Below are 14,179 nucleotides of genomic sequence, written 5' to 3' on the forward strand. Positions count from 1 at the left end.
CAAAATCCGTTTTAGGCAACAAAATCGACTGTAGATTTAGTTTACTAAAAACGCATGATAATTAGCTGACTAACTACTAACAACCACTAGTCCCTCCCTGACATTTGAGTCTAGTTTTTAGTCTAGTCTTAGTGTAGTGATGCGCAGGAGCAGGGATTGAACCCCAGTCTCCCACTCGCCAGACCGACACACAACCTGTCGTGCCAATAGGCCTGGGCCCGATTGGCAGGGCTGCTGCATTCTGTCCTATTGCCTTCAATCAATGCACAAAAACCAACATAAATAAATATATTATTATATTACTATTTAAACAGTGTTCAATCCCTTATAAATATTGTACAAATGGACAAATGTATTTAACATTCACCTGAACACATTCACAACGAAAAAGCTAACGTTATAGCATTTGACATTCTACTACTGCCAACGAAAAAACAAAATCTAAAAAATAATCCCATATACAAATATTAATAAAAAAGACCTCACAGCTAGAAGGTCCTGGGTTCGATTCCTGCTGGGGACGGTGTGGGCGCGTTCTCTCCTCCGCGTCATCAGTGCCCATACCCGAGGCGGGTTTGGCGAAAAGGGCCTTTCTGTGTGGAGTTTGTATGTTCTCCCCGTGTCCCCTAGGGTAGGTACCCTCATAAAAGACATGTCGTAATCCTGGTCTCTAAACTGCCTCCCCCTGGCCAGCCGGGGCGCCTGATGTAGGGGAAAGGAACTGTTTGGAATAACTTGTTCCTTTCACGTGCTACGTCCAACCAGGGAAACTCCCCCCTGTAAAGGAGCGACTTGGACACTCATGCATGAAGGAAGCATAAGTTCAAGTCCGTTGCTCTCCCCAGGTTGGCGAAGGGTATGTAGAGCCCAGGATCACATTAGATAATTGACACAGGGGTGAAAAATGGGTTACAAAATTGTGAAAATAACCCCAAAAAACCCCAGTACATTTACATAAAGTGATCTCCATTCAGAGCGATTGGCAGAATAATTGTTACAACTAAACTAAAACAGTAGCATCCCACTCTGGACGAAAACACCATTTTCATGTTTGTGCATCAATACAGGAATTGTTTTGTTTGTCTAACTCTGGTGCACTCTCAAACACACCTACACGCACGCACGCACACACACAGACACATGCGTGTGCAGAATGTCCAAGTGGCTAAAGACCCGGAGATTTCCTGCATCCCTCTCTCTGTGGCGGTGGGTCGGTTGTGTCATTCGTCTCCACATCTTCATCGTACGGCTGCCGAGGAAGACCGACGGTCTGGTTGCTATGGTGATGGTGGACAGGCGCCCGATTCTGGACACACACACACACACACACACACACACACACACAAAGGAAGATTGTTATTGAGCTCGAATTGCACCTTTCTAAACTCAAATTTGTTGTGCTGCGTTTGCCATTTGATGTTATATCATATATTCGCCGCTGCATTGTCAAAGCCAACCTCGACACCGACTCTGGGCGGGGAGCCCATGCCATCGAACTGGGAACTTTTGTGGCCCGCTCTACCGGCCGGCAGCCACTCTACCCGGGTCACTACCACCTACTTGCGGCCGCTCTTTTTAAAATTAAGTGCCACGGGCCGCTACAAGTGGGCCCTGGGCCACTGTGCCCGCCCCTGTGCCCACAGAAAGCAAATCTTTTGAGCTGCCAGTGGTTTCCCCGACGTGCATTTCTGTGGTAAGAACGTGCATCGCGTTTTCAGCGACGTCTGCATCCGGCGTGTTTTTCTTCGGGCCGAGCAAATGGATCGGGACCCATTTGTGGGTCGCTTCGCCGCCACGCCGTGAGCTTATACAGTAGTTACAGTATTATTATTACAGTAGTAGTTTCACCAGTTTGGGTCCTGGGGGAATATCGGTTTCTGTTTCGGACTGAAACGTTTGGGAGCCACCGATGCAGACAATCCTCTGGGGCAGCCATCGCAGCAACAGCAGCCTCTCCAGCAGAACCAAGCCACTTCATCGCGGCCGCAAGAGGCCGCAGGTCGTTTAAAACCCATTCTGGGCGGGAACCGCTTTTGGTGTTTTTAGCGCTACGTTATACTTTAGCTTTTGAAAAATAGCAGATCTACAAGCTCATAGCGCGGCACTCGGTGACCTGCTATTTCTGAAAAATCGTGAGAATGTGCCGCAAATCTTTGAATATATATTCTTTCAGAGCGAACATTTTTAACTAAAATCTTTGCTTCTGGGGGGGTCCCTGGAAAGAAATACAGATCATTCTGGGGGTCCTTGACGTGAAGAAAGAAACATAGGTCTTTCAGAAAACTGAAGACATTAGAAGACTTTTTTTTTTCAGGTCGAAATGGGTTAAGGCCGCTTGTTGCTCACAGTACGTTTTAACAGCGGGGTGACAGCCAGACGAATTTTCCGGAAGTGCATTATTTGTCAACGGGACCCGGCAGCTACTGGCGATAGAGGCGGAGGAATGTCGGCCTGAAAAGATCAAAATAATTCATCTTTTGGGGGCGACGTCGCCCCGGCGATAGTGGGCGATAGCCAATGAAATTCAAGCGATGCTCGCCGTCGGTCTCCCGCTGTACTGTAAGACGGTAAGTCTCCCACGGCACTTTGCTGTGCCGCCCCGAGACGACGTGTAAAATGTAGAAACGAGGCAGGAGGCGACAGAGCTAATGGACTCGACTGGCGTGCAGACAGAGAAAACAGTCTCTGTATTGATGTGGGGGGAAAACGATTTATGGCCCGGCGGCCCAGTGTGGACGTGACTTGAATTTGATGATCCAATGAGTTCTCTCGAATCTGTTGAACAGCGCCTGGAAACTACATAGGGGCTACTAATATATACTATTCTCTGCCTATCGGGACGTAACTCGGACGGCGCTGAGTCGGGTCTGGTGGCCGTCGCAACGCTCGGCACGGCGACTCGCTCGGCACGGCGACTCGCTCGACTCAAGGCCACCAGACACGGCGCGCCTCCGTCATTGACATCAGTGACATTATCACCCGTCACAACAGGTGATAATGACATAGTGAAACAGTGCGTATAGCCATACTGGCCCCATTCGATGGTGACGATAACGGATGATAACGCCGATTTAATGGTATGATAACGGTCGAATGGGGTGCAAATGTAATCTAATCTAGCCTCAGGCAGACCAGCCAGCACAGCACTTCGGTGCTTTATCAAAAACAATTCCAATCTCTCCTCGCCCAGGCCAGCCACGGTCCATTTAAATTCACATTCACAGTCAGTCCGTGCTGCCGTTGCATTTTCTAAGTACAGTGAGTGTCAGACAGGGACTGCGTGTCACTGTCAGGCAGCACAGCTACACTGCAGTGCTGCAGGCCAGGCCGGCCGTAGTGTCCATTATTTTGATAGCACATTTTTATTTTGTCTCATTTTCTTTTGGCGCTAGGGCCTCCTATATACACAGGTTTAACGTTTGTCTTTAGTTCAATGTTTTTTTTTGCATTCACGTCATAATGTGCCTCATGAAGTCATATCGTCTCTTTGCTGTTATAATGGCGTTTAATGTTTGTGTTGGCACCGTTTGTTTTACATCAGCATTACATCACCTAATCAACACTTAGACTTTAATATATTAGCGCCCCTCACTTCACACATGTGTGATTCTTTTTTTTATACATTTCCATTAGCCTTTAGACATATTTTAGTCAACAGAAATGTTTTAGTGTTAGTCTAGTTCTATTTCGTCCCTGCTGACCGCCAGAGGCGGTGCTTTAAGCACTGAATACGTCCCTTCGCGCATGCGCAGTCGAGTATTTTATACCAACAATGTCGGTTGACCCCGTGATGACCCGGAGTCGTCTATAACTTCCGGCAGTCATCCGGGGCTCAGTCCCTAATTTCTTCTCGCTTGCGCAAGTTGTACACAGTACAGAGTTCTACAGCAGAATTAAACTGCACGATAACAGAACTATTGCTTTGCTACTACTAAGTCGCCGGTAGTCCCGCGACCATTGTTGGTCGGAGCTGTGACGCGTGCGTTCGCCCTCCAGGGACTGCGACTTAATACTACTATTATTGTATCGTTTTCGAGTGGAGCTGGGCTTCACATCGTCTTCTTTCCCCGTGGGAACAAGGTAAGCAGACAACCCCTGTTCGCATAGGCTGCGTGCGCGCTGCTTCCCTGCAACACACACGGTTGCGTGCTACAAACGGCGACCTGAGCGTCCCGTTTTAGCACCCGTCAAAGTTGAACGGATAGCTCGTTCTCTTTGACAGCTTACGCTGTCTTGTTTTCCCACGAAGGCTGCGCCGCAGTGCTGGTGACGGCAAGCGTTAGCACTACCCGCTCCCAGCACGTGAGTCGACGCTAGTATTATTTGTTTACTACTTACCTATACTACTTATACTTATACTACTTATACTTATAAGTGTACTTATCTACTGCTATATTACTCTGCCTCTCTGAGCGAGTCTTTGCTGGCACTGGCCAGCTATATAGCACCGCCGCGTGCTACAAACGGCGACCTGAGCGTCCCGTTTAGCACCCGTCAAAGTTGAACGGATAGCTCGTTCTCTTTGACAGCTTACGCTGTCTTGTTTTCCCACGAAGGCTGCGCCGCAGTGCTGGTGACGGCAAGCGTTAGCGCTACCCGCTCCCAGCATGTGAGTCGACGCTATTATTATTTGCTTACTACTTATACTTATACTACTTATACTTATACTTATACTACTTATAAGTGTACTTATTTACTGCTATATTACTCTGCCTCTCTGAATGAGTCTTTGCTGGCACTGGCCAGCTATATAGCACCACCGCGAGGTTACGTCAGTAACCCCGGTTATATGAATTGGCTTGACTGATTTAGTCACTTGTTCTCAAATAGTGTACTTTAATTTCGGCACAGAGCCATTGCCACTTTATAGGTTGGTTTTTCTGAAATTATATATATATAACTATATCATTATATATATATCATATATACTGGTCTCTGCTAGAGCACCCCTTACCTGGCATAGGCGGCGTGCGCGCCCCCTCCCTCCAGCTAAGCGGCCTTTAGCAGCTACAGTAGCCTCTACTGGCACAGGCAGCGTCCGCGCTCCCTTCCTACCAGTTTACGGCTCCACCCCTAGCGACCACTAGCGTCCGCGCTCTGGGCTACATCTGCGGGTTTCCAATGGACGAACCCCGCCACCACCTGTGCACCTCCTGCCAGGCTCCTCTGCGGCCAGAGGATGGGCATGACCTCTGCCCTGGGTGCCTTGGCCCCCAACATCTGAGGGAGGCACTCGGTGACAACCCATGTCACGTGGACGCAGGAGCGTCCAATCTCTCTCGCCGGTAATGAAGGCTAACAAAACCCTCCCCGGACAGAAGGTACGTTATCGTTTAAAGCGGCGCTATCCCCGCTAAACAGACGTTCATATGATATCATATACTTATCATGGCATAACCTCCTGTGTGTGGGTAAAGGCTGCGTTCGCGCCGCCTCCCTGCTCTGCATACGAGGTCTGTTCGACTGTGAACGCTAGCGCTTATTATAAGCGACTATAAGACTTGCCGAAGGATAAGAACACTGTCATATTACCTTCGTTTGTTAAACACGCTACTTTTTAAGCTTTGTTTAGCCCCTGCTGGTGATGGCAAGAGCCTTGCTGGCCAAAGCCATATACCGATATTGGCAGCATTCAAGCTTAACTGCTTTTGCGAATAGCTGTATTGTTGTTATTATCAGCCCGGTACAGGAGCAGCTTCCTGCGTCCTCCCAGGGTATTGATGTTGCTACCAGTATAGTTTGTAGCAAAATAGTACTAACGGCTACTGGTGTACATAGCCTGTCTGGTTGTTAACCCAGCTGGCCCCCAGTAGTGGGCCTAGCTGAAGCTGCTACCAGTATGTCTGGAGCTCAAAGCTCCATTAACAGTTTTTTACATATACAGTGGGTGCAACCTGGTTTGTTCCCACAGGTCGGATTAGTGCCCCTGGGTACCTGTAGGTCCTATTAGCCCAGCTGGTCCCCAGCACAGAGTATCTGGCGCTGCTGACAGCGTAGCTCACAGCTGCTACCAGTAGCTTAAAGTTAAAGCTGTTTATGAACAGGCTATAGCTTGTCTTGTTTTTTAGTAGCCTAGCTGGTCTCCAGCATAGCTCTCTAACTGGCGCTGCTACCTGTAGTTGTAGCCCAAGCGCTTATTATACTATTGAAGATAAAAAGCTATCTGTATATAGCTTGCCTTACTGTTTGTTGGCCCAGCTGGTACAGGGCAGGCAGCGTATGCGCTCCGCTCCTCCAGCATACGGCCAGCTTGATGTTACTTACTACTAATCGTTTGTTAGCTCAAGCATTTATTAACAGCTATTGGTGTATAGCTTGTTATGTTCATTAGCTGCAGCTGATACAGGCAGCGTACGCGCTCCCTTCCTTCAGCAGGTGGCCCCTATCGGTGGAGCTATCGGTTGTAGCCTTTTCTCCAAAACTAGCTTGTGTCGGTTTATTTAACCGAACCTGGCTGGGGTAGGCAGCGGTAGCGCTCCCTCCTCCCAGCATGAATGCGTAGTAGTGCACACGTGACTAGTGTATTGGAAGTGTCTTTTGTTTCGCTCTGGACTAGCAAACATAAATAATAATGCACTGGAGTTTGGATAAGCGTCATAGTGCCGTGATAAACGGTCACATAGGAAACACTACAGCTGCTACATAGCAGCGTCCAAACCTTGACTGAAGGCTACTTTATTATCATAAATTATAAGTAAGCCTCCGCCGGGGGTACAGGTAGCGTAAAGCTCCCCTCCCCCACCGCGACCATGCAGGTCGCACAGTCTATCTAACAGCAACGTTTGTGTGCTGTTTCTATGATGCACTTTACATCTGGTTGAATCTCAAAGTGCTGCAATGAGCATTTGCATAAACGTAAATGCATATTCACATGCTGCGGCAGGTATAGCAGCATTCAGTTTTTCGATTAAGTCATTATATGCCGATCTAAGTTAAAGCCTCTGCTGGCACAGGCAGCGTACGCGCCCCCTCCCTGCAGCATATGGCCAACACCTAGCAAACCAGTAGCGTCCGCGCCCTGGGCTAGTTGGGACTGGTGTGCACCGGCCGGTCCAAAGGAACCGGTGCCACCACAACGGAGAGCACCCACTTTCGTACCTCGAAAGCCTCTGCTGGTACAGACAGCGTATGCGCTCCCTCAAGCATATGGCCAACACCTAGCAACCAGTAGCGTCCGCGCCCTGGGCTAGTTGGGACTTGTGTGCACCGGCCGGTCCAGAGTAACCGGTGCCACCACAATGGAGAGCTCCCACTTTTGTACCTCGTGTGAAGCTCTCCTTCAGCCGTGAGCCGACCTTGGTCCTGCCCCGTGTGCCAGGAGGAAAAGGTCTGACCGCTGACTACAGCAGATCCGAGAGGGCTCAGCTATCTGCAGAGTTGGCCCGCATGAGGGCCATGCTCACTTCAGATAACACCTAGGCACCTCGGAGGGTGCCGAAGCGCCTACCTCTCCGATGCCACAACTGACTCGAGGTTGATGTGCTCTCCCCGACAGCTTAAGCTACGCACTTCCATGACTATGAGGAAGATGCAGAAGGCGGTGCCTCCCAGGCATCAGAGCCGGCCTCCCACTTCTCAGCTCATGCGCATAGCCGTGGAACGCATACTAAAGCAGGCAGTCGGCTCCTCCAAGCGCCTTCTTCTTGCTGTCTTCGCCGTCCCCCACGCCTGTACCTGGCAGCCCTGCCCTGATTGGGAAAAGTGTCCTGAGACAACCCGTTGCGACGTGATACTTTAATAGATTTGAACGCACAAGGCGATAAGGGCTGGCCTGGGTTACATGCCAGCCACCAAGCCTGTCATTGCATCCCTCATTGTGTTCCCCAACGAGGCCCGGCGGCAGAATGCTAGGTGACCTCGACCCCAGTGCAGGAGCACAGACAACCTGCTCACTGGGGCCTCCCGTTCACACTTAATAGTGGCAACGTTAATACTGGCTCAGTCACCTTTGGTGTGTCACTGGAGGCATTGGCGTCATGTCCTCAGAGCGTGGGCGGCTGATGTCCATCGTATCTCTAGCCCGTCGCCAAGTCGGGTTTTCACAGTCAAGCTTGACTGATGAGCCTAGGCCAACTCTCCGTAGTCTCCCTGAGGAGCCAGGAGCACTAGGTGGTTCAGCCGGGCGAGAATCGCCGGAGCGAACCATCCAGGGGGGGAAGACCAGGCTGCAGCTTGCAGGCCTACGACACATCCCGCCTCCCAAAGGGCCGAGCTCCAACATTGATGAAATCATCTTGACTGCCCTCGGAGCTCGCGTATCACCGCCGGCCCACACTAGAGGCCAGCGTGTTCCCTGGCGTCCCACGCAGGGACCTGACTGTGACTGTGACTTTCCGGGCTGTGCAGTGCCTTCTGACGCCAGCCCCCCATATCCGGCGGGTCAAAATGGCCATTATCAGCAACATGACGAGAGCCCTACTATCAGACCAGGAGTGATGTGTCCTCCTGCCCAAGGGCGCAACAGAGGCTGTATATCCTCAGTCACACTAAGGGAAGTCCCATCTACATACTTCCTCGTGACGCAAGACAGACGGGTGTCGACATGTCTTGAATCTGATGGGACCCAACAGGGTTATGAAGTTTATGCCAGTCTACTGGGCCGAACACGGCAATGTGCTGGAGCGGCAAGTGGTGCGCTCCGCTCTATAGCACACATTCTCATACTCATGGGACCTTAACCGGGTACTGGACGCCCTGTGCGGGCCTACCTTCGAACCCTTGGCACAGGCAGAGCTGAAGTGGGTGTCATGCAAGACAGCCCTTCTCCTGGCCATTACATCGGCAAAGCGCGTCAGTGAACTGCACGCTCTGTCAGTCAGCGAATCATGTCTGAGGTGGAACGCAGACGGCTCGGGGGTCACGCTGTGGCCAAACATAGCATTCCTCCCGAAGGTGCTGTCGCAGGCTCACCTCAACCGGCCTATCAGGCTGGCTCGATTCAACCCCCCACCTGGGGAGCTGACAGACAAACTGGAGCTGTTGTGCCCAGTCCGGGCCCTGAGAGCCTACATTGAAGCTACTGCACGCATCAGGCGAGCAGAGCAGCTGTTCTTTTGCCATAGTGGTGTGAACAAAGGCGGCGCTCCCTCCAAGCAGCGCCTGTCCCACTGGATTGTAGACACAATCAGCCACGCCTATGAGGCAAGTAACCTCCCCGTACCATCAGGGGTACGGTGCCACTCTACAAGGAGCATTTCCACATCATGGGCTGCCATGAGAGGGGTGCCCTTGGAGGACATTTGTGCCGCCGCCTCATGGGCTTCGGCAGGCACTTTCTCAAGGTACTACAGGGTGAATGTTGCCACTCCCCACCCAGTGGACGTGGCCCTCTTCCCCGAATCCTCCGGTTCTACCCTTTGAGGTCTGTAATCAGGATTCCTCGTGACTTGGCTGGTATAAGTCATTCAGTGCTTAAAGCACCGCCTCTGGCGGTCAGCAGGGACGAAATAGAACGATAGTTACGTATGTAACTACGGTTCTATGAGTCCTGAATGACCGCCAGAGGCACTCTTGTCACTCAGAATCCTCGTGTTCTCGCGAGAAGATTCTGTAGGGACTGAGCCCCGGATGACTGCCGGAAGTTATAGACGACTCCGGGTCATCACGGGGTCAACCGACATTGTTGGTATAAAATACTCGACTGCGCATGCGCGAAGGGACGTATTCAGTGCTTAAAGCACCGCCTCTGGCGGTCATTCAGGACTCATAGAACCGTAGTTACATACGTAACTATCGTTTTAGTCGACTAAATCTACAGTTGATATTGTCGACTAAAATGTATTTCTGGCAGGCCTCCATGGCGCCTCGACGCGTTGTGTTTTACCTATCATTTTAGAATGGACTGTTAACTTTTCGGGCAAGTGGGCATGAACTTTGGGCAACTTTGAACAGAAGGACGGAGTTGCGTGGAGGATTGGTGGAAGGAAGCGCGGATAAACCTTGTCTTGTTTATGTGCCTGTATGCGTCTTATCCAATTTAACCCATTCTGACCGGGCACCCATTTTGGTGTTGGCATCATGTTGTGCTTTAGCTATTGAAAAATAGCAGATCTACAAGCTCATATCGCGCCACCGAGTGGCGCGATACGAGCTTGTAGGTCTGCTATTTTTGAAAAATCGAAGACACTTTTAGAATCTGATCTCAGGTCAGAATGGGTTAAAGTGGTCCATAGGACACACTATACTAAGGCCAAGTTGAGCAGGATGTTTCCAAACACTAATAATGACTCCTGTACCAGCTGTCTACTCTTCACTCACCTGCAGACCACACACACACTTTCTACTCCTGCCCAAAACTTTGTTCATTTTTGGAAACATTTTGTGATACTCTCTCCGCAGTTTTTTTGGCTTTCCTGTGCCTCCGTGTCCCCTAGTTTGCTATGTTCGGTGTGTCTCCTGTGGTGGGCAGATTCAGTAGGTGTCAGGCAGATTTAGTTGCCTTCTCCGCCCTCATATCGAGGCGCCGCATTTTGCTTCACTGGAAAAATCCTATCCCCCCCTGCCACGACATCCTGGCTAAAAGACCGGTCATCCTTTATTCACCTAGAAAAAATATAATTCTCAATTAGAGGCTCATTTAATAACTTCTCTAGAACCTGGGACCCTTTTCTTTTATATATTAATTATTTAACTGCAATTGATTAAATATCCTTCTCTCTTCTTTCCTTTCTATAAAGAAGAATATATACTATATATATACATATATATATATATATATATACTATACTATAGGAGTGGTACGTGCTCTCACCTGTGGTTCTACCACTATAGGAGTGGTAATTGCTCTCACCTGTGACGTCCAGGGCCTCGTCAGCCAGAGGGTCAGAGCTCAGGTACTTGCTTCCCAAAATGTTCAGCAGCTCCTCAAAGAACTTGCACTCCAGTTTATCTCCGCCGCTCCTGGAAACATGAAACGGGAGGTTATCATAATTGTATTCTAAGAATAATAACACTTGAGGTGGTTGCACACGTGACTGGACACGTTTTTCCGGAAAAAACGATGGAGAAACGCCGCTAGAAATCTGAAAAAAACACGCTCTGTGTGCAGGGGCCATTTTTCTGTCTATCGATTCTCCAATCATTTAGCCTCCATCCCATGACCCATTCAACACAGGAGATGGAACCTCTGATCCTCTCAGTATTAGAAACAAGTGGAGTGTAGTAGAAGTAAAAGTAGTGGAATGCGAAAAAGAAGGCACTGGAAGCAGCTCAGACAATTTAGGCCCTTAGTTTAATATAACAGGGTGCAGATAAAAAGTGACAACGTTTCGATGTTTAAGTTACATCTTCGTCAGGTCATGTGACGACAAAGTACAAATACCTAAAAGTTAGGACTGTCAAAATAACAGAGTTAACTGCGTTAACATTAAATTGTGAAATTAAATTTAATGCAATTAATCCATGCTTGGATGAACCAACCAAATGCAGTACATCCCATAATTTGTTATGTTTGGATGTTTGTCTGTAGCCTTAACCCATTCTATACGGGAACCCATTTTGGTGTTAGCATTACGTTATGCTTTAGCTATTTAAAAATAGCAGATCTACAAGCTCATATCGCGCCACCGAGTGGCGCGATACGAGCTTGTAGGTCTGCTATTTTTGAAAAATCGAAGAGCGACTGACATTTCTAGAATCTGATCTCAGGTCAGAATGGGTTAATCAGACCAGTGTGTGTCCAGTGGAAACCTCGTATGAATCTGATCTCAGGTCAGAATGGGTTAAATCACAAATGCTGCAACAACTAAACATTTGTTCAAAGATTGTTGGACAACCACTTCAGAGGCTCTATACATCCACGTATGATAACAGCATCCTAAGGTTAGCAAGGAATATCGCCTCTAATACTAGCCATGTCTTGTATGGAGAGTACAGGTTGCTACCTTCAGGAAGGAGATATGGTGTTCCTGCATACAATAAGGTCAGACTGAAGAGGTCTTTTGTCCATAAGTCGACTTTGAAGCTTAATCTTTGGCCAGAACTAGACTGAGCTGTGGACGTTTGCGTGCAGTTGAGCATAATTGAGAATCATGGAGCAGAGCAGAAAGAACAGAGACGCCTGTAACACAACCTGCAGCTATTTTATAAACTAAAGGTTTTTTGAATTCGGACTCTCAGAGTTCTACAGAAGCCTATGGGAAGTATAAATAAACGTACAAACCAACTATTTTATAAGAACAATATTGATGTAACTATGAGAGATTTGACGATTTAGCTATATTTTACATACACAGATTAATAAGGAATAAGCAAAAGTCCTGATGCGACATTTCCTGGTTTAATGCGGGTCGCTTAGAGCTCCACTGTTACTCCGGAGCTGACACTTTCTGGAGTGGGCGGAGCCTAGTGCGCGGCCCAATGCTGCTCGAAACTGCAATATCACGCTGTGTGTGTATTTTGATCAACGTTTTACATGGAATTGTGGACAAAATCGCTAACAAAAACGACAAGAAAATAATTGTGGCTATACATTGAGGCTAAATCTCATCAAATGGTGGTCCGTGGCTCAAATGCCGAAGAAATAATGGCCTTTGATATGAAAAGGGTTAGAAAACCGCTGGTCTAGGAAGCTACAGTGGGAGTTATTCCGTGCACTCTCTCTTACGGTGTGCCTTCGCAGAACTGCCTGAAGTTGGCCTTGAGCCTCTTGACGCGGCTCTGACACTGCTGGGCCGTGCGCTGGTAGCCCTGGGCGGCCAAGGCCTGGGCGATGTGGCCGTAGGTGTTCTTGTGCTTGGTGCTGCTCTTCAGGTCGCCCTGGACCTCCACGCTGCCCCAGATCTCCAGCAGGACGCGCGTCTCGCCCTCGCTCCACGGCAGCTTGGCCGTGTCGGCCCCGTCGCTCGGCGTCGACGACTGGTTGGCTGGAAATGGTGAAGCCAATTAGAATGGGCTCCATGCACCACACACACACACACACGCCATTTTGGAAAGAACTTGGGGCCACTTCCCTACTTCCTTCACAGGTGTTACCGATGATACTAATGAAGGCTCTGTTCCATTCCGGTCAAACAGAGTCAGTGTTAATGATACTAATGAAGGCTCTGTTCCATTCCAGTCAAACAGAGTCAGTGTTAATGATACTAATGAAGGCTCTGTTCCATTCCGGTCAAACAGAGTCAGTGTTAATGATACTAATGAAGGCTCTGTTCCATTCTGGTCAAACAGAGTCAGTGTTAATGATACTAATGAAGGCTCTGTTCCATTCTGGTCAAACAGAGTCAGTGTTAATGATACTAATGAAGGCTCTGTTCCATTCTGGTCAAACAGAGCCAGTGTTAATGATACTAATGAAGGCTCTGTTCCATTCCAGTCAAACAGAGTCAGTGTTAATGATACTAATGAAGGCTCTGTTCCATTCGGGTCAAACAGAGTCAGGGTGCTGCTAGCCTCGGTACCAGGCTTTCATTTTTGTTGGTGCAAAAATTGAAAGCCTGGAGGAACGCATTGGCCGCTCTGGTCTAAAAGTGGGAGTCAATCCGGGTGTGCGTCGCTCCAAATGATGTGACGTAGCGCTGCACTAGGGGGGAGAGGAGGGGCTGGGGGTGACGGACAGATCGATGAGATCCAATCAGGGCGTGCGCAAATCTCAGCCGCGACCCGCCCCTCTAGACCAGAAACCTAACACGTTAGCTCAGGCTAGGGTGCTGCTAGTTGTGCATGTTGGCTCACTGGAAACACCCTGCTACTCCAGTGGGACTCAAAGTGTCCTTGAGTGGGTTCCAAATGGCGCCGTAAAAAGTTTGAGAGCCACTGCACACTACATGGAACAGTCAGTGGTAAACACCTTCCCTACCAGGAAGCCGGGAAGCAGCCCGGAAGTATAGGAAGATTTATTCTGTGTGCATATAGTCTCTCACACATTAAGACCTGATGAGGCCGATTCTCAAAATATCTTCTTTCTTAAATATGGAAAAACTATATACAAACACAGTATAATACAGTATATATATACACACACACACACACACACACACACACACACACACACACACACACACACACACACACACACACACACACACACACACACACACACACACACACACACACACACACACACACACACACACACACACACACACACATATATATAACATGACCTCATATGATCACATCAGACATCAGTCTCATAACGCTGAACAGTGTGTTGAACACACTAGACTCACTGTGAGCTGCA

The 14,179-nt window shown here is 48.9% G+C and overlaps 1 protein-coding gene across 1 annotated transcript in view; it reads right to left on the reverse strand.

Moving 5' to 3' along the window:
• Window positions 1-248: 248 nt before the first annotated feature.
• The window catches only part of LOC310879793 (uncharacterized protein), a 50,335-nt gene continuing 36,404 nt past the window's right edge, over window positions 249-14,179 (reverse strand). The window contains exons 25-28 of the mRNA XM_083794623.1: window positions 14,169-14,179; window positions 12,605-12,863; window positions 10,790-10,899; window positions 249-1,306 (exon numbers count right to left, since the gene is read on the reverse strand). The exon at window positions 14,169-14,179 is cut by the window's right edge and continues 102 nt beyond it. Of these exons, the coding sequence (XP_083650749.1) occupies window positions 1,278-1,306; window positions 10,790-10,899; window positions 12,605-12,863; window positions 14,169-14,179 (409 nt within the window). The 3' untranslated portion in view covers window positions 249-1,277. The remainder of the gene's footprint in view (window positions 1,307-10,789; window positions 10,900-12,604; window positions 12,864-14,168) is intronic.

Source organism: Protomyctophum parallelum, assembly GCF_964188405.1.
Source record: "Protomyctophum parallelum genome assembly, chromosome: 22".
Taxonomy (NCBI): domain Eukaryota; kingdom Metazoa; phylum Chordata; class Actinopteri; order Myctophiformes; family Myctophidae; genus Protomyctophum; species Protomyctophum parallelum.